The sequence below is a fragment of the Ambystoma mexicanum genome, chromosome 1p (assembly GCF_040938575.1).
Source record: "Ambystoma mexicanum isolate Mex_15411 chromosome 1p, UKY_AmexF1_1, whole genome shotgun sequence".
NCBI classification, from domain to species: Eukaryota; Metazoa; Chordata; class Amphibia; order Caudata; family Ambystomatidae; genus Ambystoma; species Ambystoma mexicanum.
In genome coordinates, this window is record NC_090921.1 from 753,445,054 (window position 1) to 753,470,584 (window position 25,531).

At 44.2% G+C, this 25,531-nt stretch overlaps 1 protein-coding gene across 16 annotated transcripts in view; it reads right to left on the reverse strand.

Moving 5' to 3' along the window:
• The window catches only part of CELF3 (CUGBP Elav-like family member 3), a 331,245-nt gene that overhangs the window by 116,612 nt on the left and 189,102 nt on the right, over positions 1-25,531 (reverse strand). For 12 of the 16 annotated variants that reach the window (XR_011304210.1, XR_011304211.1, XM_069650631.1 and 9 more), the window contains 2 exons: positions 15,479-15,527; positions 8,644-8,772 (listed from right to left, as the gene is read on the reverse strand). Coding sequence is in view for 14 of the 16 variants with exons in the window: in XM_069650631.1 (XP_069506732.1) it covers positions 8,644-8,772; positions 15,479-15,527 (178 nt within the window). In the remaining 2 variants the exon portion in view is untranslated. The remainder of the gene's footprint in view (positions 1-8,643; positions 8,773-15,478; positions 15,528-25,531) is intronic. The other 4 variants (XM_069650607.1, XM_069650653.1, XM_069650679.1 and 1 more) reach the window with 1 other exon arrangement.

Below are 25,531 nucleotides of genomic sequence, written 5' to 3' on the forward strand. Positions count from 1 at the left end.
AGCCTCCATCAAAGCCCGCACTGAATCTATGAATTCATACGTACAATCTATCAATGATGATAACGGCAGTAAAGCTAGGAGAAGCCTAACTTTAGACAAAAATCCGAGGACTGGAACAAAGCACTCGGAAGTTGATTCAAGCAGAGATAATGAGGCATTAGAAGTGATTGAGATAAACGCGGAGGCATTTCAATCACCATTCGATGTAACAGACAACGAACTGCTCGCACTTGAAGTGCCAAACATTGCACTTGATCCAAATTCACTGAAATTCACTTTTCCACTCTCTACCAAACCACATGAAAACCTTCGGAAAGAAAGTACGCCAATACAAAAAACCATAAATGGAGTCAAGAATTGCAACCAAACTATGGCAACCACGATGACAAGCAATGGAAATGTGTTAAATCCCTTACATTTACTATCTAGTGGCAACTCTGTATCCGGAGCAACAAGTAGCAACCAGCCCTTTGGTCTACAACAAGGCCTCTCTAATGTATTACAGCTAAAAGAGACAGATCTGGCAGCGCGCAAAGCACGCCTGACAAAAAGACTCTTAGCCGATTTTGAAGAAATGAAAGATAGATTAAAAGTAAGTTTCACTCTTGGAGCCTCAAGCAATAACAGCACTGCGGAAACTGTTTCCGACATAAATTTTGAAGGCGACCAAGAACGTACCATCAGTGACAAAGCGTTAGGTCTGAAACAGACATCTTTGGATCAGAAGCGCAAAGCAGACCGCCTCAACTTAAATCCAGTAATTGACACAACTCCATGCCCAAAAAGTCATGGAACTCACCCTTGCACTATCGCCAACACTCGCCCAAAAACGCAAAGACAGGGGGGAAAAGCAATTGAGGTGGAAATCCAACAACAGCCGAAAAATACTCCATCAATCACTATGAACGAACAGAGTAATTCAAGCAAAGAGAACACTGGCAGCTCACACTGTAAAGATTCTGATTCAAAATCGAACCTATCAGTTGCGGCCGCCATACAGATCCATAATAACGTCTTGGCTGCAACATCTCTCGCCTTGATTCCATTCATAAAACTTTATGAAAGCTTGAACGAATCCTCCCAAAACAACGGAGCTATCATGAGACACATAGACGACAAAATAAACAAAATCGAAACAGAATTCGTGGCTTTCCAGTTAAGACAAGAAGTCGAAAATACTCAGTCTGCCGAATACATGAGCAGGCACTTTGAACAACTGCTGATGGAACATAAAGGATCCAAAAAACTCATTGAAGAAATGCTTGAAAAATTAACACAAATGCAATCACATGAAGTAGAGAAAAGAGATACCACTAAGAATACTAATGACAAAACAGACACAGGGATACAATGCAAATTGGACGCAGAAATACGCGACACAGAAAATGCAAATAATAAAATTATCTCAGTCACTGGTCCAATCTTGCAAGCTCCCATTGACATAACAGGAAACAGCTCAACTATGGTTCCGAATAAACAAGATTGCTAATTTCTCAAATCAATCTCTGGCGGAGGGAATCATTGATTCAACTGTTGATTCGCGAAACAGATGCAGTGAGATAAACCCGAAAACGGGGAAGAGTTCTGAGCAGCCATCATGTTCCTCCGCAAAAGCATCATATGGCATTTTCAGCGGCCCTGCCAAAAACCTTGAAATTACGGCAAACAAAGAAAAAACAATCTCAGAGACAAATAGTCACCCAAAGAAAAAGCTAGAAAAAAAAAAGAACATTCAGATTGTCCCAAAACACAGAAGCAATATAAAGCAATTTATAAGAAATTTGACCACGCCGGTGAAATCAAAGTCTATCGTAAACAAAAGCTCCAGTAAATCAAATACAAATAGTAAAGTGGGAAAAGCTGAGATAATAGCCGAACCAAAGTGCAAATCGCCTGCAAACCCAAAAAAGCGGATGAGAATCGAATCAGACCAGAGATCTTCTGATCTCGGAGATCTAATAGAAGACCTATGTAACTTGTCTACATATGATGACAACGAGGCCGAGGATTCTCTTCGAGGATCTGCTGTGGACCTGACAAACATGTCGACAAGTAGTTCAGACTCACCAATACAGACAAAATCAGGGAAACCTCTTTTAAAGAAAACAGGAAGCCAGAAAAGTGATATAGGTGAGGCCGGGGAGAAACAAAGAACAATTGTCGAATCCTTGTCTGGACAAAAGCGTGGAACACCGGATTATATCTCCAAGTCAGCAAACAACTTTCGTTCGGAATTAAATCCAAAACATACGTCCGCTTACAACTGCAAGTCCTTTAATGACTTACATGATTTTCCCCGAACAGCACTTAAGGCATCCTATCAAAAAATCATGATCGAAAACATCTTCCGAAATGAATCAGATGTCAACTTGAATCGTGGAAACATCTTACGTCTACTACATGCAGTACCAGCGCTAAGGAACATCAGGTCCGACGACATCCGTATTGTCGAATACTTTTCGGAAGAGCGAGTTGACATTGTACTTCTCCACATAAATTCCCAAGCAGTACGTACAATGTTACTATCTGCAAAGCAGGATCTCTTGTGCTTGGGATTTGAAATCTCACTTTACGATCCAACAAACAGCCAAGGACCAACAGTGATCTCTGAGAAAATAAAAGCGAAAGAAACCTTGGAACAGCAACGTGATAGCTTGAGGAGACAGTTAAAAATCACACCACTTAGTAATGCAAAGAAAAGGAACCATGACAACAAGCTAACTAAGCTTTAGCGTAAAAAAAAAAAAGGAAATTGATGCGCCTGCGACTGTGATTTCTTGGAACACAAGGGGCTTCAACCATCTATACAATGACTTCCCAGTTGATCTAACTGATAATTTCGCCATCTGCTTACAGGAAACCTGGTTGCGGGTGCCACCAACTAAAGATGGATATGTAACACTGCTAAACCCAGCAGAAAAAAACAGCAAGGGACGTCCATTTTCTGGCTTAATTACAATGATAAAATCAGGAACAAATTGGGAAATAACTGAAAAAATGAATCCAAATAGTTATGTTCAAGGAACACTACTTCAATCCACGAATACTCAAAACAACAAAGAATATCTATTAATCTTGAACGTGTATTGGAATCCGTTAAAAATCTCGACTGACGTATTTATATCTGCTGTAATGCAAATAATAGATACCCACCAACGTACCTGTTTGGATCTTGCAATAATCATTTGTGGAGATTTGAACATTTCGTGGTTTGATGAACATAAGAAACCCATCAAAGAAAATTCGTTAGACGGATGTCATGGAAATAAAAACAGAACGAAATGGAGAAAAGAATTGGAAGCCCGTGACTGCATGATGGCAAATGGTCAAGTGAGAGGTGACATACCACCAAATTTCACCTGGGAGAACATGGGACACAAAAAGACCTTAGATTATTTCTGGATTTCTAGAAATGTGTTTGCAACTATCACCAAGCTTCAAACTATACCTACAACCCCAACAGTGATCATTACCCATTAGTAATGTCCTGGTTGTTGAAACATAGAAAGAAATGTAGGACTAACAGTAAAGCACTTGAAGTAAATCATGGGCGAAATCGACTAAGGATAAAAGAATACCAAATTATCAAACTGTCCAATGATATACAAGCGACAAACTATGATAACGGCGAACTTTTAAACTACATACCGTTGTTACCTAACCTGAATACAGGCTTTGCTAGGAAAGTATCCCAAAATAATAAAGATCATAAACATAAGTGGAGCCATACTTTGATAAATCAAAAAAAACAACTCAGGAAAGACATAAACAAATTAAAAAAACAGCATGGAGCGAATGTCTGGTGCCAAATAAAACAGAGAAAACAACAATATCGAAATTGGATAAAATCTTTCTCTAATCAGAGAGATCAAGAGCGTGGCGAGGAAATGTTGGCCTTGATCAAAAAAAATAATTCAAGGGAAATATGGAAAATCCTGAACAAAGGCACGGTTAATCAAGACGCCCTAATGTCTAATGGAGTGTCCGAAAGTGACTGGATAACGCACTTTCAAAGAGTCTTTACAGGAAAAAAGACACCATACCTTGAAGAGAGTGAAAAAAACAACACAAATTGGGACATAATTGAGTCTAGAGAAAACATTCTAACGGCCATATCAAAATTAAAGACCTCCAGAGCTGCTGGGCCAGATGGAATCAGTAACACTATGTTAAAAGAACACAGCCATGCCTGGTCCAAATTCATTGGCAAACTTTTCGTGGCAATAGCCGAAAGAAAACAGGTACCGAGCTCATGGACTGAGGCAATAATAGTACCAGTATATAAGAAGGGCAGTCGTGACGACCCCGCCAACTATCGACCGATTGCCCTCCTGGACACTATTGGCAAAGTGCTGGCGACTTTCCTACAAAAAAAGCTATCTGCATGGGCCAATAAAGTCAACCTACCTGATATAAGACAAACTGGTTTCACAAAGGGCGTGGGAGTAGAGAACAACCTTGTTCTGGTAAATCTGCTAAAACTTGATGCCCTAAATAAGAAAGAGCAATTATTCATGGCATTCATCGACTTACAGCAAGCGTTCGATTCAATTAATCGAATTAAATTATGGGAGAAGTTGGAAAAGCGAACCTGCCCAAACGCCTTGCTTCAACCGATAAAGGCACTACATTCCAATACAACAATTAGAGTAAGACTAAACGCAAGTGGAGACCTGTCTAAACCTATTACTACCTCCAGAGGAGTAAAACAGGGATGTCCACTTACTGCTATCTTATTCAAACTCTACATTGCTGACATCTTTACTGCATTGGCTAGTGTCATCTGCTTCCCCCCAAAAATTAATGGACATCCAATAAGTTATGTGATATATGCAGATGACTTAGTATTGGTTGATAAGACCCAGATAGGACTACAAAGGCTCTTGTCAAAGCTTGAATCCTACATGATTGATAATGATTTATCAATCAACGTGAAAAAAACAAAAATTATGAGGTTTGGCAGTAATCGAGTCGCCAAAAAAAAAAACTTCAAATGGCGAATTGATAATAATATTCTTGAAGAAGTCAGGGAAATTCGATATTTAGGAATAATGATGAACACCTCGATTCGTGAGCAGAGCTGGGTTTATGATCTATTCCAGCGGACCCGAATGCTCGGCCTACAAGGAGCAAGAATACACTCTTTATACGGAAAATTTTCAGTAGTACCGCTACGCACGTTTTACACCCAAAAAGTGGTACCTACAATAACTTTTGGGGCAGAAGCAGGCTGGAATTTGGATCTAAAGATCTGGCCCACCTTGGAAGGCTTATTCTGGCGCCAAGTCCTGAGATTGCCAAAATACCTCTCAATGACCATAATACACCACGAATTGGCATTAGAAAGCCTGTACGGAACAGTTCTATGGAAATCCCTGTCAATGCTACGAAAGATGGAGATGTCGAACCCTGCACCAGCTTATAAAATCTTGAAATCTGAAGGAACACATCAACATAAGGGGCTGCTCTTAAGATGGTCTGAGAAAGTGAAAGCCGTCTTGGACAGTGCAAATATTTCAACGGAAACCCTGATGAATCGCCCACAGATCGCGAGAATAAAATTAAAAGAATGGTTATGGATAGACAACGTGAACAAACTCGAAACAATGCCGACAGCATTAAATCTTGGGCCAACAAAGAATAAAGTGGACAATATGCCAAACTATCTGTGTCAATTTCCATCGAGATATCACAGAGATAAATTTCTTAGACTCAGATTAAATCTGCTGAAAACTAACCACATGCAGGTGACGAGAAAAATGAAACCAGATACTGAAGAAGCCTGTCGGCACTCCAATCTCTTTGCAGAGTCACTAAAACATCTGATAATTGAATGTGTGGCCCTAAACAAGTTGCGTTCCATACATTTGAGTAAATTTAAGCCAGTAAACGAAGAGATGGAAGATCTGTGGTTTCGGATACTGAGTGGAAGCTCGACACATCTTACCTGTTCAGTGATAAATTTTCTAGACAGAGTCCTAATCTGAAAACACATGAACTAAATTGTTAATGGAAAGTGTCACTAACGATCTTAGGATAAGTTGTAATAAAAGTTTTTGTAAAAACTAGATGTTAGAAATAAAAAAAAAATATATATATATATTAGCGTAGCCCTGGATCTTTTTCCAGACCTAGCAACACCCCTGCTGGGAGGGTCACATGGACTTCAACTAACGAGTGCCTTCGAAGAAGCAGGCGGGTTTAGGAATGAATGCATTTGGAGGCACCCAACTAATCAAACTTTCCTAATCGGGTATAGCCTTTTGCACTAGTTCTAACCCATGTTGCCGGGTAGAGTCCAACCTGCCACTAAAAAGGCTCGAGTTGGTAGAATTCATGAGTGCACATTTCCTGTAGCTAAGCACAATGATATCTAAATGCTCAGAAAAAAGCTGCACACGTCCAATCACAGATGCCCTATCACGTGTGATAGCACGTGCCCTATCACAGGGACAGCCATTCACAGGTGCATGTGTCCATTCATAAACACATGCACACGTGTCCAACCACAAATGCCAACTCACTTGTATACAATCAACGTTTTATGCAAACTCTTATATACAAACCCACACGCATAAGTACAATCACAAGTGCATGCACAAATATGATCACCACATGTGCACTAAACCAGGAGTGTTTCCATAGAATTACACACGTGTGCCCCACCACAGATTCACAAACACAAGTGTCCAACCACGGGTCCATGTATACATGTGCCCAAACACAGCATTGTACACACAAGTTTCAACCACAGGTTTATAAACGCACAATATAACATGCATGCACAGTTGTGGTTAATCAGGGATAGATGTCCACATATCCCTGACTGTAGGTGTGCACACACAATCCAATCCAAGAGGCACACACATGTATGCCTAATATCTCTGTCTCTGTCTGTCTCTCGCTCTCTCTCTCTCTCTCTCTCTCTCTCTCTCTCTCTCACACACACAAACACACGCAACCAAACAGGCAAGTTAGTAGATCACACACACAGCACTTGATCTGTTTCATGAAATTATGGAAGCAGGCAGGGCCCTGCTTGGCGGCTCCACCCATGCAAGTAGATCAGATAGAGTCTACACAGTTTCATTGCCATGGAAGTAGGAACTCGGGGCATGCATGTTGACCCCACCCATGGAGAAAGGGTGCTAGATAAGCAATGCGTGGTGAAACCATCTACGAATGTACATCAGACTGGGCCTATGTGGTCTCCGCCTTGCATATACAGAGATGGACATGGCTGTGAGCACCCCATGATTAAACTTGCCTACCAAATAACAGGGAGTAATACGGTTTTAAGAGTAGTGGGACAAACTTTGCTAACCAAGGTTATTGTAATTGGGAGGGGCTTGAGTGTGTATGAAGTGGGTGCTGACAGGAGCAAACTGAGAGGCAAATACAGTCTACTGATGTGGGCAGGTGGGGCAGTGCTTCCCTCTGTGCAATGTATCATGCAAAGCCATAGTCACTATTGGGACTAGAGGCAATGGGAAGCTGATGACCTGGCAATGTGGGGGAAGCCAGTTACTATGCGCCAATGGAAGTATTTAAGAGCAAAGACTGATCCACCTTTAGACTACAGTGTGACAGGGAATTACTGTTACACCGGAAGTGGTGGAACCCCTAACACCGTATGGGGCAGGAAAGGGACGGGCGCTTTCCTAGCATTCTGTGGGCGAGGTGTTACTCTTGCAGATGTATAGAACGTGGGATAAGTTTTACCCGGCAGAGTGGGTCTGTGGGATGAAGACAGGAACTCCTGGGCAGTTTGGAAGGTACAGTGTAGTATCACAATTTATGCATTGTGGGGTATGGGATGGACAATTGGCTACAGTGGGAGTCCTTGGGTCACAGGGGTGTGGGATTTTAGGCCCAACAGTTTTATTCCAAGGAATTCAGATACTGACCTCTGTGGTGGTTCAGGGGTTAAATCTAGGTGTGGATATCCTGGGAGGGTAGGCACATGAAATGGAGTCACTAGCCCTCAGTGGTTCAGACACAGTTTCTACATTAGTGTGTGGGTGTACGAGAAATATAATGGCACCCTTTAGCAGCTCAGGCTTGAGGAGAGGTTACTCTGTTGTAACGATGTAGACACTGCCCCTGCGGTAGTTCAGAAGTCATAGGGTCAGACGCCCATTACCTCCGCAGCATGTGGGTGGGGATTGAAGATACTGCAAATGGTAGTGGTTTAGGTGTAAAGGGTTCACGTGGTTAAACCTACTGTGTTGGCTTGAGCAATGGAGATACTGGCCCCACTAGACGTTCAGGGTTCACAGGGTCAGAGGTACAGTTACCACGGCAGTGCTGGGATGACAGATGGAGACATGGACTCCTACAGTACTTCAGGACAGTGCACTCACAGTTACAGTCACCCAGGTAAGGAGGTCTGCAGGATGAAGACACTGTGCCATGAGTTAGTGATCTTTCCAGGGTCAGAGTTGTAGGTACCCCGGCCGTGGTTGTATCAGCAATGGAGAGACTAGCCTCTGTTGTAGTTTAAGGGTCGTAAAGTCAGAGGTGTGGTTACAGCAGCGGTGTGAGATGGGAAATGGATTCACAGATACTGGTGGTAGAGAATGAAGATTATAACACTAATCCCTTCTATGACGTTTCAAAGGTTGTAGGGTGAGGCGCATGTACCTTTGCTTGTTCCGTCCGGCCCCCGCAGCACTGTGCACTCATCAATGTTCCCGAAGGGTTCGAACATTTTCCGGACATCTTCGTCTGTCTGTTGCTTACCCAGCATTCCTACAAACAACTTCCTGTCTTCTGGAGAGAAACCGGAAGAGGTCAGAGAGCACGCCAACCAGCATGAGGAGAAAAGGGAGTGGCCAGGGCTGTGCGGTTAGATGGGGCAATAGGAGGGAGGAGAGTGATGGCCGAGGTGGTGAGGAAAGAGGGAAAAGTGTCGGGGGAAAATAAAGGGTGTAAACAATCCATCTGCCTCTGCTGCATCCAGGTGAATGTCACTTTTTCTAGATACATGTTCTGTACCCAAACACGCCGAGCGAGCCCTGTGCGCAGTCTCTGATCCCTCTGTGTTGTGTGGAATGGAGGAAGCCTTTACTTTCTACAGTTAAACTGTAATTGTGTAGTAGCATATAGGTTAGCCTTGTCTCTGTGCAGAGTTAAAATGTAGCATTTCCTTGCTGAAATGGAATACGGATGCCCTTGCCGTGAAAGGCTGCACAACCCAATACAGCTGTCAAGCTTAAAGCCGCACCAGGGTCTGATTAACTGCAACAAATCTGCCTTTAAATTTTAGTCTGCTCTTATGATGTAAAGAAACATCTGATTTTAGAGGTCTTATCTTTCATTTGGGGTTTATTTATTCTTCCTTACTAGCTGTGGGGACTCCTGTGTGCATCTCCTACTGCAACCCGAGGTAAAAATGGGAAGATATCAATTGAACACGAATCAGGGCCTACACTGTACCTGGGCGTGTCAGAGTCACAATGGTTGCATGCTTAGTTGACATTGTTGGATTTAATATTAAACTGTCAAAGTGATTGCATCGTTTACTCAGCTGTTACTGAACAGATTGCAGTATTGTAAAACGTCTCGCCTTTATCTAATCAACGGCACTCTAAACGCACAGGTCTACGCTCTGCCCTTAAACCATGCAAACTGGCCACCACCTTTGCTAATTCTCACAGGACAGCCAGTTCCTTTGTGCTTCCAGAGCAACTAAAATGGGTCCCCCGAAACAGGGAGGAAGGGAGCACCCCTTGGGAGCTGGTCTCCAACTATCAAGCAGTATCAATTCTCTGAACCAGTCACAATGACTCATTCATGGCACAAAGCGGCGGGGCAGAGGCTAGGGGGGCAGCCGGTCCATTCATGATACCCACGTGTCAAAGAACCTTTGTTTCCAGAAGGGAGGCTGCAGGAAAATTGTGCTATTAGCTCAGAACCCCATTTTCTAATCAAGGAAAGCCTGCGAGAAAATAGGAGATGAGTACAAGCACTTCTGAGGAGCAGGTGATATTAAAAAAAAGTGTAGCCAATGTGCGGGAGCAGGAGACTGCCACAATTTAGCACGATGTCCAATGGTGAGATATTAAGCATTGATATCACGCCAACGAGGTTAGCATCTCCCCTACCACCAAAGCTTCTGCAATTAAGGCTGAACGTCACCAGAGACATTTAAGCCCTCTGAAGCAGAACCTGCTAGCTGTGCGGCCCAGACCTCTAGTTGCTAAGGAGAGGAAGGAAGGGGCCACTCGTTTTTGAGAGGTCCTGGGAAGCAAAGTTCTCTGAGTCCCAAAGATGCTGAACGGGTTTCACTTGTCAGTGGATTTCATTATTTGGTGACAAATCCTAAACAAAAAACATGTAGACCGAGAACCCCTTTTTCTTCAGCACCACCAGCTACTGCCTCTTGGATATCAGTTGCCGCCTGCTCAGACTGCTGAAAATGGGGAGCTGCAAAGGAGAACTAAGAGCAAAGAAACGATCTGCATTGGGCCAAACGAACCCCATCACATACCAGTTAAGTACCGTCCTGCACCTGGGTCTCAAGCAGACTGATAAGGAACATGTGGACTCTATTTTATGACATTAATTCTTGACCACTATTGGCTTTGAATGGGTTCCTAGTCTCCAGCCTTAACCTAGGACTTCACCTTTAGAGCATATATCGTAGTTGTATTGTTTTAGACGCCTCTTTGCCAAGTTTACTCATTTTTACAACCCTACGTGTTGGGCTATCTAGTAATAAATGCCTTGTTATTTGTAATTGTGTCTGGACCTTAAATACATTAAATTGCTTTCACCTTGCACTATTCTTCCCTGTGCTTGTGGTGCCTTACATCACCCATGACCTCTTTCAGAGTTGAGACTTAGGTTCAGCAGTGCTATTCGAATGCAAGTCAAGGGAAATTGCAGAGAGATCTTGATATGTCTATGTCAGTGAAGACCTGAGCGAACCTTCTGTGCGTGCTTAGATAGCGTCCATGTGTAAGAATCTGTTTTACTCTCCCATTTCAGTCTGGAGATGGGCTTCCTCTCAGGCAGAGCAGAAGGATGATTATAGTAAGAGTCAAAGAAATAGGAAACATGCAGCTGTAAGGAGGGAGAAGTGAAGGGAATGAGGAGGACTGAGAAGAGAAAAGAGGGGGTCGAAGGTGGGTGAAGAAGTAGACTAGAGGAAAGCTGAGATGGACAGTAGAAGTAAGAGAAAAAGAGAAAGTACAGATGAAGGGGGCAACCAACAGAGACATATAGGAGTGAAATGAGCGAGAGAAGGAAAATGTGTGGGAAAGAAAGGATGGGCATTAAAGAAAAAGAGAAACAAATTGATGGGAGGAGAGAAAGGAGAGAATGGGAGTGATACAATGAACAGGAGAAAATGAGAGAGAAAGAGGAAGTAGAAACATGATCGAAAGGAGTAAATAAATGGAGGAATGGTGTAGGAAGAGAGAGGAAATGGGGAAAACTAAGAGAAAGTTAATGACTGAAGAAAGGAATGGGGTGAGAAATGACCAAGAGATGGCGGAAATGAAAAAGGATGCAAAGACATGGAAGTGTTGAAATCAATAGGAGACAGAAGAGAAGGCGTGATGTAGACAAAGAAGGAGTGTAGCAAGGAGAGACACAAAACAGGAGTGGAAGGAAATGGTAAGTGATGAACAAGAGGGAAAGGAAGATACAGAAGAAGGGATGGATGAGGTACAGTGTAGCAGTGGAGAAAGGGGAGGATGGAAGAAAACGAGTTATAAGGAGATGGCTGCAAAAGGCTCTCAGAGTTGGGATGGTGATTAAAGGAGCTTAGTTGAGAGAATAAGGGGGAAACGTAATGATACAATTAAGGAGAGCATTTGTTCAGAGAGAGAACTGGGTTAATACTGGTGTGGGGGAGTTTTAATAGAATGAGAAGAGTTTTTAGTACAGAGTAAGAGTGGGCTTTAATAGAGAGGTGGGCTTTATGTGAAAGCGGAAAGTGTTAATAGCGAGAAAGAGGCTTTACTCAAAAATGGGGATGCTTTATGGAAGGGATATCCCCCTCCGTCAACCCTCCTTCCGTCCCCATGGTCAATATATGGCTCATTGTCCCAACCCATACTGACTTTCCAACTCATTATCCACAAACACTTCCTGTCTCATCGGCTGCCTCTACAAGTCTGACACCTCGTAACTTCCTTTGCAAAGCAGGTATGTCTACATCCTGGCCATCATCTTCTACACCCTCCCACCCCCTACACACACACTTTGATGCCCTGAATCAACTCATAACACTTCAGTTCTCACGCTTAGCAGTCGTTGGCCTTGGAGGTGTTTTACTGCACTGGCACACGTTGGCAAGGCCAGCATCTTTCAGTCCTACGTCATTCTGCCCAGAACGGGGAGATTCAAGTCTCTTCCTTTGTTCATGGCACTGGCCGCCATCTTGGCAATGGCAGACACCCCAGTCAGTGTCGCCCAAAGTGGACACTAAGTTTGAAGAGTCTGAGCCAAGCACTCCCTGTTCTCGCTCAGCTTCTTAGGATGGCAGTCTCGCCTATGGCCCCGAATGAGGACAGGGCACATTGGGACCACCCCGGCAGAGTGGGTGTGACTGCCCTAGGTTACCTTGTCTCGATGTACTGGTCACTACTTTGCGGCAGGTGGGAAGGTAGACTGCTCTGAGGTACAGCTAAGTGGATCTTACTCTCTTGTGTTTGGTACCCGAGGAAGAACGCGATATCCCAGTTAGGCTGTTCTTCTGTGCTCCTGGCTTCGTCAGCTATAAACACTGCTTGGTTGCTTCTCTTAGGGGCTAAGATTGCCTTGTGTTTCGGAGGGTTTTCTGATTCTATTGTTTGCTGTAGTGTCTTTAGTGGTATGATTGCCCCGATATATGGGATATATATATAAAAACCCAGATTTGCGATATATATATATTAGTGCTAGTACAGCCTGTTTCTATGTTTCTATGAGATGCTCACTTTAGAGTGGAAAGGGGGATGTGAAACATGTATAGTAAATGAAGAAGGGTTGAGAGAGCAAAGACTTTAGGAGGGGAGAAGGGTCTGTGAGAACATAAAGATAGACGAAGAATGTAGAAGAATTTGCAAACCATGCCTTCTATGTAGGCACAACACCTAAACATTTGCCAAAAGCTGCCTCCACTGCACCCCCAAAACAACCGTCTGTAAAATGACCGCCCCACAGTCATGCAAGCCCAGTGATCCCACAATTTATACTTCATCACCGGATCAATACTCCAGCATCATTCCCCTTAATCCCCTACTTTCCACACCCACTGTCTCTCCTACCTGCAGCCCATCTGCTATCATGCCCTATCATACCCTTTTCCATTCCCATACCCTACCCCCACTCCTTCCTCTCCACATATACCTTTTCCCCCAATGATTCCTGACAACCCATTCATCACCCACTTGACGTTTCTACAGTTCCTCTACTTCCCATACTCCATAGTCCCCCAACTGCCCACCACTCCCTCCCAAAACTTTAATCAATCCCTTCATACTCTGACCCTCCCTTCATCTATCACCTTCCCTCCATTTAACCTGTTTTATCTCATGCCCATTCACCTAACCCTTGCTGCCTTTCTAAACCTCTTTTATCTGTTCAGCTAAATAAATTACTTTGAGTTAATTAACTTCGTAGCTAGTTCTTCGCATTTGTTTTTATTGGGAGTTCTCCCCCCTATGTCCCACTTTCCCCTTCACTATCACCCCTACCCAAAACCCTCCCCACCCCCTTTTACCCGTAACCCACAACTACATATAATTAATTCGAAGTAATTACCACAAAGTAAATGACTGCAAAGTAATTTACTTTGTGGAAACAACGGGGTAGCGATTTATCAGGACCTTTCCTCAATCTCCACTCAATATGCGGCCTGCCCTATAGTCACCATGCACCCTCATAACTTCCATTGAATTAATCAGATTCCGTACATCCAGCCCCCAGTCATCTTCCCCTTCCTCACCGGCTCCTTGACTCCCTGATCCTCCACTGCTTAATGCAGCCGTTCCCTGAAAAGCACGAAAGGGCATAGGTTTCTCTGGGTCCATGAGTCCTTGTCTTGTTAACTTTTCCAGCCTCATTTGAAGGCTCAGTGGGACCATCGGTGCTGCTTTGTTCACACAAAGAAGAGTGATAGGACACATACCAACGGATTCAAGGCCCTTCTTTCTTCTATGATCCCCGATCATCCTACACTCTGCTGAGGACGGGTAGTGGGAAGCAAGTAACTTTGGCTCTGTGACTGTCTAGCCTCCTAGCCTCTTCTGCCCTCTGATGTAGCCATGAAGAAGTATTTTGGGTGCTTCTACTTCCAGCTCATGGCCTTTTCGCCTTCTATTCTCCCATACCATCCGGAACCCCCAATATGTGCAATAGGACATGTGTACCTCTGACTCCAGGGCTCTTTAGCCACTTACCTTTCCCTGCCGTCTTGCCCACCACTGAAGAAGACCGTTAGGGTACCAGTATGGCTAGCTATATGCCTCTGTACCCGCCTACAGTCCCCAGCTAGCCTGCACTCTCCTGGAGAAGAGCCATCGGACATGCTGCCTCTGGCTAGAAGCTCCTCCAGCCTCCAATACACACACCTGCTCTCCTTGTAGCTCTTCAAGAATGTTGCAACATCTATACATCCAGCTACAGGCCCTTCCAGTCTTCATTCCTCCCCCCTCTACCATCTTGCCCTTTCCTGAAGAAAAGTGATAGGCCATGAGCACCTCAAGCTATCTAGAATCCTAAGTGCCCCTTCCCTCCTATCCACCCATGAAGAAATAATTTGAGGACATCGGCTACATGGCCCTCTACTCTTATATCGCCAGCAACAACACCAGGCCCCAGAAAAAGAGCAAAAGCACAATAGGGGTACCTCTGAATCTATATTCTCTAGACTTCAGCCATTGCCTGTCACCTTGTTCTTCCATGAAGAAGAATATTAACGTACCTGTACCTTTAGTTCTATGCCCCCTACCCTCTTGTCCTCATTGACCATCATGCCCTCTCCTGATGAAGAGCAGCAGAATTCAGATACGTCAGTCTCCATGTATGTCTCCCTCTCTATGCTCCTCTGGGTTCCTGTTTGCCCATGAAGAATGCCATGGCTCATGCACCTCCTGGTCCATGGATGCACATGCCATCTACTCTCCTAGCCTCTTAAACATCTTGCCCTCCCCTGAAGAATAGCGGTAGGATGCAAGTAAGCCTGGCTCCAGTTCCATGTCCCTTTTTATCTTCCCCTAATCTCCGTGAAGAAGAACTTTAGGACACCTGTACCGCCAGCTACATGTCGGTCTACTCAGCTGTCGAAACCGCCCTGCCTCTCCAGAAGAATAGCAACAGGATGACGTGGGTGTCTCTGGCACCACAGCCCACTGCCCTTTTATCCTCCCCTGGCGCCCTGACCACTCATGGCACCAGTAGCTTCCACTCCATGGCTTTCAATCCCCCGGCATCCTTCACATTCCCTTCTGCTCTCCTTAACAAAGAGTGATAGATACACCAGTACCTCCTCTGCTCTCGCTGTCCGCTGGCTTCACCTGGATGGGTCGATTCATCTACAGAGGGACAGAAAAAGGACAAGAGGAAGCAAGGTTATTCAATGGTTAAAGGAAAAGGCCCCAAAACAAGAGATCTGAAACAAATCGAAAGAAGGCACCCCCAGCATCTCAAACGCCCGCACAGCGCCCTTCTTGCCATGACCTCCAACATACAACACTGTCTCTTGCTCTAGCAGATCTGAGCAACTCGTCCAATGCATGCGTTTTTCCTTTCCTTTCTGGTAATGGTAGTTTTGTATTTCCCATTATAAATAGAAGACCCCCCTCCACACACACACACACACACACACACACACACCCTTACACACTCACTGAAAATATTCGTAGCTAAGGGGCCTCCTCACACCCGGCATGGAACAACTTGAGATTGCTGAAAGAAGCTTTTTGATGGAACACAGCCTTACTTAAAAATGATAAGAAAGACGTATGATCTTAGGAAAAGAGCACCATTTTTGGGCTACAGCCTAGCCTTCCTCGTTCTTTTTTTTTCACAAACAGGAAGGAAAAGTATGGCAGGCAGATTAACCCAGGTTGACCCAGACGATAAATGAAAGTTCAACACATTTCAGCAGACATCTTAACAAGGATGTGTTATGTATCAGATCGTCGTGTTTGCAGCAATATTGTGAATGGCATTCTCGGACTTCTGCCTCGTTAGAAATATGGAGGTGCAGTTAAAAAGTGGTGGTAATAGACTTACTGGCACTTTTACTGCTCCTCAATATTCTGAGTTTGAAGGAAAAGTGGAGGAAAAACCTCCAGTGCTGCACCAGAGGGGTTTCCTCCACTTTACTGACAAAAAATGGAGGCGTTATCACCAATGGAATTACCACCTGCTATAATGACTCCAAATCCCAATCGATCCTTTACGGGACTTCATAATTAAGCAATAGAACCCAAGGAGGGGGGCGTTACTGGTCTGATAATGCTCCGGGGTGTCAGTTATAAGCCCGAGCGAAGTGAGGGTTTTAACGTAAGCCATGGGGCATTACAAGACCGGTAATACCCCCCTCCTCAGTTTCTATTGCTATTAGTAGCCTGGCATGTCGTACCAGGGTACTAATAGCATTTATTTCATTTATTTCTCGAGTGGGCAAGGGGGAGGTGCCTGAAATATGAGGAAAAGTGGGGTGGAGGTGAAGGGGCGAAGAGAGCGCAGATACCTGGTTCCCAGTGAGGGAAGATGCCGCCGGGTACTAATGGGAAATAATACAACCTCGCAATCTGGAGGATTTACCTCCTATTCTGAGGTAATATTATGGCAGTAATGGTACTTGAATATGGTGATATTACCACTGGGTATTTCCGCCATACATGTTATGAGATCATCACAAGTCTTTTCTCTCCAGTTATTGTGTTTGATCAAATACCCACGTGATTTTCCATGTGGTACGTCTAGAGTCAGGAGCAAGACTCCTTTCTGGGGTCTCTTGTATTCAAACATGTACCTAGCCTGGAGACACTCCTCTACCAAACTCAAAATCTGTATAATTGCACAAGAAAGATGAAAAACAACTTGGTTAAACGTTGCTAAAGGTTGAAGGACTGCAAAATAGCGATGAAGGGCCCCTTAATGGTCAATCTTTTCTTGAGATTACTCTGGAATGGTGCAGAGTGGATTTCAGAGTACAGCATACTCAGACCAAAAGGTGTTACTGATGTAAGTGGATACAAAATAATGTGTGTGCGCACTCTGGAAGACGTCAGGAATCTTTGACCTTATTTCAGAGTCGTATTAGACCCTGGTAGTTTTGGTGAATCCAAATGGCAGAGTGCTCGGGCTACTGCATGACATGTGATTGACTCTTCCCCAGTCCTAGTGACTTTAGCCTGAGCCATGGCCCACTTTCAGAGCTGAGGGCACCCTGACAAGTGACCGATTCTGTCCAAAGCCTACTACCCTTTTAGACAGAGGCAAGCCTGATATGTGACTGACTCTTCCACATCGTGAGTGGTTTTCCAAAGGCTTATGCTTGGTAAGATGTCTCATTCTTGGACTACTGCCCACTCCATCTCTAGCATGACTCTGGAACTAGCTGAACAACGTAAACCTGACGTAAGGTCTAGTACTCTCTAAGGATTATGGGGGGGGTGGAGAGACGCCTCCTGCCCTCAATTACACTATTTGTACTTTAGGCTGAGCACAGTAAGATTTTATACACACACCCAGGCACGCGCGCAAGCACGCACAAACACACACAATATATTTACCCCTCTCACTCCCATTTCTCCCTTCCGTCCCAGGCTCGTCCTCTCGGCCCAACTCTCTCCTACTTCCATGTATACGTCACACCCTTATCCGCCCTCTCAACCCGGCTCTTCCTCTCACTTTCATCTCGTTCCCACTCTCATCAGTCTCCCTCTCTCGAACACCAGATAATCTTCTCCTCTCACATGCCCAAGCACTCTGATCACTCACTCCCCTCCAACTCTATCTTCTTCATGTTCAAAGCTTTCATCAAATCCTTTATTGTTTCCTCTCATCCCTATGTCCTCCGGCTGCCCCTACGGCCTCCTCTCAATCCCTGTGCACCCCTATCTTGTCTCCCCTTTCCTACATCCTGGCCCCAGTCTTGCGCCGTTCCTTGTGTGCATTCTATCCTGTCCAGCTGGTTCTCACTCGCTCGCTTAGACTCTCACCCATGTACATTCTCCCTCTTTCCGTCACCTCCTCGCTCTCCTCTCTCTGCTCCTCCCTCCATCGTATCCCCAGCCGTCATCCATTTCCTTCTGCTCTTGCTACCCTGCCCATCTATGTTCCCCCTCCCTCTCTTACCCTGACCCCTCCCTACCTCTCTTGCTCTCTGACTCTGCTGTTGTCCTTGTTTTCGTGCTATTCTACCCATCTCTGTTGCTCGTTCTCTCTCACCCATGTCTATTGTCTGTTCCCTCTCCTCATCTCCCTCTCTCTTTTGCATTCTCCTCTTTCTCTCTCCGTTTTCTTTGTTTTCTTTCTATCCTCTCCATCTTCCTCGCTCTCTATCACCGAGCTTTGTTTTCTTTGTTTCCACAATCTCCTCTCTCTCTCTCTCTCTCTCTCTCTGTCCCCGTATTCCTTGTTTTCATTCTGTTTTCATTCTATCTTCTCCATCTCCGTTCCTCAATCTCTCTCGCCCATCTCGGTTTTCTTTTTCCCTCAACTCCTCTCTCCTTTTCCTCTCTCTCTCTCCCTTGTTTTCCTTGCTTTGATTCTAGCTTCTTCCTCTCTGTTTTTCACTCTCTCTCACCTGTCTCTATTTCCATCAGTTGTTTGCTCTCTGCCTCTTTCTTTCCCTCTTGCTCTGTCACTCAGTGTCCCTTGTTTTCATTCTATCCTCTCCATCCCTGTTCCTCACGCTTTCTCATCAATCTCTATTTCCATCACTTCTTTGCTCTCTGTCGCTTTTTCAATCCATCTTGCTCTGTTTCTCAATAATTTTCTTTGTTTTCGTTTTAGCTTCGTTCTCTCTTTTTTCACTCTCCCGTATCTCTATTTCCATCAGTTGTTTGCTCTCTGTCTCTCTTTACTTCTTGCTCTCTCACTCAGTTTTTCTCGTTTTCATGATATCCTCTCTGTCTCTGTTTCCCTTGTTTTCATTCTAGCTTCGTCCCCTTTGTTTCTCACTCTCTCTCACCTATCTGTTTCCACCACTTCTCCACACTCTCCCTCAATGTTCTTTGCTTTAATTCTATCCTTTCCTCTGCTATCCTTCCCTATCACCTCCCCAACCCCCCCATTTCTTAATTTTCATTCTACCCTCTGCATTTCTGTTCATCACTCGCTCTCTTGTCATGCATCGCTCCCTCTTTTCTTCGCACTCTGCCCTCTCTGCTCTGTCATCCTACTTCTCATGTAGCCCCCCTCCCCATCCCAACCACATCTCTACCAGAAAGTCAAAGTCAAGTCCCTGTCAGTGGCTCTGCAAATCAACTCTCGCCCCTCCCCCAAACGCCATCAACATCAACAAGAGAGAAGTCCCCCTTCGCAATCCCTCTGCAGGGACCCCCTCCTACCCTTCGCCTAGGATTACTATTCAGAGAGATAGAGCCCACAGAGCTGATGTTTTATTCATGCCGTGCCCTGAATTTCAAAGTTATTCTTTGAAATTAGAATGTTATACTTTGATATCTGGGAAGTGACTTGCGATGTAGGTACACGGCCTGCATATCTATGGCCACTGCGTGTGTGTGTGGGGGGAAGGGCAGCAGGAGGGGTTACCTTCATCCCTCAGAGACAGTGCAGGCACATCCCGCAAGCATCTGACAAGGGGCTATGCATCTGTGTCACTGCATCACTCTATGGATTGAACCCCACACCATAGGTGTCTAGCCTTCTGAGTCAGTGATGGAATAAAGAACATAAATACATATCTACCTTTCTGTACCTTTCTGTATCACTGCAGCGAATACTCAAGATATATAGGCATTCTACACTCCCATCTCACTGCATGGAACAAAGCACACCCCAGGCATTTCGACCCCTTTATCTCACTTCATCAATGCAAGGAACAAAGAACATCGCCAGGCGTTCTACCCTTCTATCTCACGGTATCACCACAACAAATAATCACGATACATAGACATTCTACACTCCCAGCTCATTGTATCAGGCATTTCGACCCCTTTATCTCACTTCATCAATGCAAGGAACAAAGAACATCGCCAGGCCTTCTACCCTTCTATCTCACGGTATCACCACAACAAATAATCACGATACATAGACATTCTACACTCCCAGCTCATTGTATCAGGCATTTCGACCCCTTTATCTCACTTCATCAATGCAAGGAACAAAGAACATCGCCAGGCGTTCTACCCTTCTATCTCACGGTATCACCACAACAAATAATCACGATACATAGACATTCTACACTCCCAGCTCATTGTATCAGGCATTTCGACCCCTTTATCTCACTTCATCAATGCAAGGAACAAAGAACATTCCAAACATTCTACCCTTGTATCTTACAGCAACGAATAATCAAGACGCACAGACATTCTATACTCCTATCTCACATCTCACCGTATCACTGCATGGAATAAAAAACAACCCAGTACATGTATCGCTGCGTGGAATAAAGCACACGGACAGACATTTCTACCCTTTTATCTCACTTCATCAATGCAAGGAACAAAGAGCATTGGCAGACATTGTACACTTCTATTTCACTGAATCACTTCACGGAATAAAGCGTAACCCCAGGAATGCCTAGCTACCCTTTTATCGCACTTTTATCGGAACAAAAACCATCAACAAACATTCTTCCCTTGTATCTTCTTGTATCAGTGCATCGAACAAAGAACACCGACAGACTTTCTACACTTCTATCTCACTGTCTCAATACATGGAACAAAGAAGCCCCTCATTTATACCCTTTATATCACTTTATCAATGCATGTATCACAGAAAATCGCCCGATATTCTGCACTTTTGTTTCAATGTATCACTGCATGATTTAAAGGCCATCTCGGGCATTTCTACCCTTTTATCTCAGTTCATCCGTGCATGAAACAAAGAACACCCCAAACATTCTACCCTTGTATCTCACTTCATCAATGTATCAAACAAAGAATATCGCTAGGCGCTCTACACTTCTATTTCACTATATCACTGCATGGAACAAAACATTGCCACTTATAGCTTTATCTCACTGCATCACTTCACAGAATGAAGCACACTGGTGGGTATGTCTACCCATCTATTTCACTTCATCAATGCATGGAACAAGGAACATCAGAACACATTTTACACGTATATGTCATTATACCAATGGATGGAACAAAGCAACCCCAGGTATTTCTACTCTTTTATCTCACTTCATCAATGCATGCGGCAAAGGACCCTGCCTTACATTCCGCACTTCTGTCTCATCATATCATGCTATGAAATAACATCACAGAAATGTCTATCCTTCTGTTGTAGTGCATCACAACATAGAACAAAGAATATTGCCAGACATTCAACACTATCACTGCATACAATAAGGAAGAGCCCCCGACACACCTACCCTTTCATCTCACTGTATCACTGCATGGAATAAAGAGCACTATGGAACCGCTTTCCTTTTATATCTCTGAATCAGTGCATTGAATAATGGAGACCCCCAGACATGTCTATCCTGTTATCCTACAGCATCACTACCTGGAAGAAAAAGCATCCCCAGAGAATCTACCCTTCTCTCTCACTGTATCACTTAATGGAATAAAGAACATCACAGATATTCTACCCTTCTAGTCTACTGTATTGGTGAAAGATCACTCCCGGTCATGCGTTACCCAAGACTCCACTATCAAATATTCCAGCAGCAAGAACGCTGTCCGGTCATTTGGTCGACAGACAATTGGTCGACAGACAAATGGTCGACGCAATTTGGTCGAAAGACAAATGGTCGAATTCTTTTTTTATTTTTATATATATTTTTCAGGTTTTCGTTTAGGAAAAAAAAGGGTTTTTAAGCAAAAAAAGGAGGATGGGGGGACCCCCCCAAAAAAAAAAAATGTGAAAATACAAAAAAATTAAAATTCGACCATTTGTCTTTCGACCAAATTGCGTCGACCATTTGTCCTGTCGACCTTTTTTTTCGACCAAATGACCTGTAACCGCAAGGACGCCATTACCAAACACTCCATCTTAATACACTCAGTTACCAATGACAACAGCTAAGGATTCCATTGCCAAGGACTCTACTTTGAAAAACTCATCCACCAAAGAATGTATAACCAAAACCTCCTCCACCAACAAAGGAACCACTAACGATTGAATCACCAATGACTTAACCACTAAAGACTCGGTAACAAACTATCAATACAGACTTCAATATCTAGGAGTATCAGCAAAGACAGTCACTAAAGGCTAATTGCTGAAAGACCTCACAAAGGTCCTCTTATAAATGGCTGAGTCCCCAAAGACTCCATTGGCCAAGGCTCCACAGCCAGAACACCTTCTTATATGACTCAGTGACCAAACTATCGATCACTAAGAATTGTAATGCCAAACACCCTGGCACCAAAGATTGAATCACAAAGGCTCCATAATGAAAGACTCGGTCATCTAACACCCTCACCAAAGAATCTTAATAGCATTAGCATCAACTTCTTTGCCACTAAAGACTCAGTCAAAAAAGATTATTGTAAAAGATTCTGCAATCTAAGACTCTGTTACCAATGCATACATCGTTATAATAATTAAGCAATAACACCCATAGCAGTAGGCTGAACCAGCTGGAAATGGCTCAGGGACCAAGTTATAGGCCAAGCAAATCAAGGGCCTTAACAACGGGTCCTGGTGCCGTTACAGGATGATCCAGCCTGCAGCCGTGGGTGTTAGTCCTGAGTTACTAATAGCAAGTCCTTTTTTTAAAAACAGTTGACCCGCAGGTGTGTGTGGATCGCAGTGGGGCAAGTCAAAGAAATTAAAGACAGGTTCCGTGCAGAGCATATTTTCCATTACAACGATGGCAGGAGGCAGAGTCTGAAGAATCAGCGCAGTGGAGGTTGTCCGAAAAGATAAATGTCGAGGGGGGAATTTAGGAGGGAGTGGGTGGCTCATGTAGTTACATCATGAAACATTATGTGAACAAGGAAGCCAGATACAATGGACCAGCATCCAAAGAATTCACCAGCAAAGAATCCTTGGCCATAAAATCTAGCACCAATGAGCCCATTATTAGAGAATCCAACAAATAAAACTCTGTTACTAAATATTTAAGTCAGTAAGCCTCCTTCTTTCTTAAATCTCCTTTTTTGCCATTCATATAAGGTTTGTCTGAAACTTAGATTCCTCTCCCTTTCCCTGCGTCTCCAGCCTCCTCCAACAGAATGAAGTCCCAGTGCTCAAATGGTTAAATCGGATCCAAGGATGTTTCTCCTTCTCGGGATTAGATGCAGCCAGATTAACTCAGCAGGCAGCTGGGACTTTTTATGTAAAAGCATCGGTAATCATATTAAATAAAAGCAGAGGCTTGGTGCCTCTCGGGCATCAGAGAGGAGAAAATACTACACGGGATACGGGGAGGGAGGCAGATACAAGGAGGAATGGCAGGTGGAGGGCAAAGGGAAGGGTAAGCAGGGCAAGATAGCTGATATAGGCTGACGCTGGGGTGGGAGTGTAAGCCATGAAAGGAAAGGACACAGAAGTAAAGCAGCACTGGCCCAGAGATTTCCCTGTAGAGTAGACGCTCTCTCTGCCTGGAAGGGCTAGAAGACAAGTAGGCACTGTAGGAGACTTTATGATGATGAAACAAAGAGGAAAGAAAAAATGGAAGCAACAAAGAGATGGGAAAAGAGACTAAGAGAAAAGATGGCACAAAAGCAAGGGAAAGGAAACCGAACAGAAAACCAGTGGGATAGGTAGCTCACTCACTAGGAAGAAACCAACCCCAGAACACTTTGGATAGCTTGCGGCAAACCGAATGAAATCTACTGATCATAAAACCCAGCCAAGTTGATTGGTGAGTAAGAAAGAGAGAACCCAGGAAGAAACACTCTCTGAAATAGACTATAATGGATCCCAGGTTCCTGAGACAGGACACTGATAGGCCACACACGAGTGTAAACTAAGCAGGATCTCATCAAATGGTGAACCCAATAGTACATTTCGGATGAAAGAATGTCAATCTGTGGTGCAGTGCAGTGAAACCATGTAGGAATTGAACACAGTATAGGTTACTGTAGATTTAGCTCATCCAACTCACTGACACACAAGTCAGATTATACACTCTTGGAAAGAAGGCAATCCACCCAACCTCGGGCAGGGATCGCCGACTTTCTTGAGATGTGCGCTAACCAATCTTCTCTATGAAGGAACTTGACCATCCTCAACACCCATAGAGCATCTCCAACCACCCGAGATACCTTTTAACCAGTCCTGGTTGAGAAAAAACCCACCCAATTAGGCTTTGTTCACAGTAGTTACATCCTTCTCCCCTAATATAAATCATAATCATATCCATTTGTGCCTGAAAAAGAAATCAACCAACAGTTATAAGACTACACTAAGCATCTGCACCGGACCCCAACACAATTTCTTTTAAGCAGGGCCACCAACCAGGGGCAGGCCTTATTCAAACCCCCCCCAAGAAAGCATTAAAACAGGAGGTGGAATTCAACCGGGGCCAATAAAATCAAGCACTACTGCAGACAACAGAGACCCAAGGCTGAGCTACTACATAACCCAATACCCAATCCCACATGAGAAAATACCCACAAAAGAGCATATTGGTTATAATTCCATCCCCTAACCCTCCACCTTCAATCTGGACATAGCTACGATGCTTTAAATCGTCAGCCATGCGAACAAAGTGCATAGGGCATTGAACCCACATGAGATAGTACGAAAACACGACCCCTCGCCACATTCACTGTCTTAAATGTGAGCATGATGTGCCCTGTGCCTACAGATGAAAAAGCCTGATAATCTCAAACCCGGTTTGGGAGCATGACTTCTAAACCAGACCCAGCCAAAATCTTCCCGCTCATTACATTACACAGTCAATACAGCACATAGCCATGCAGTGGATAATAAGTAAAGCGTAATAGGTTGAGCTAACCCATGACAGTGCACATGCAGGGAACAGGATGCTTGCAAATGACATGCCTCCTCCATCCCCGCTCTAAAATGGAGTTAGGCATAGTACAGTGCATTGCTCTTCAGTATCTACTTGCTCCGCTTGCAATTGGTTATATTCCCAATTCTAGTCCTAGAACGCGTGCAGAGATACTTGCAAATGACATGCCTCCTCCATACCCGCTCTAATATGGAGTTAGGCATAGTACAGTGCATTGCTCTTCAGTATCTACTTGCTCCGCTTGCAATTGGTTATATTCCCAATTCTAGTCCTAGAACGCGTGCAGAGATACTTGCAAATGACATGCCTCCTCCATCCCCGCTCTAAAATGGAGTTAGGCATAGTACAGTGCATTGCTCTTCAGTATCTACTTGCTCCGCTTGCAATTGGTTATATTCCCAATTCTAGTCCTAGAACGCGTGCAGAGATACTTGCAAATGACATGCATCCTCCATA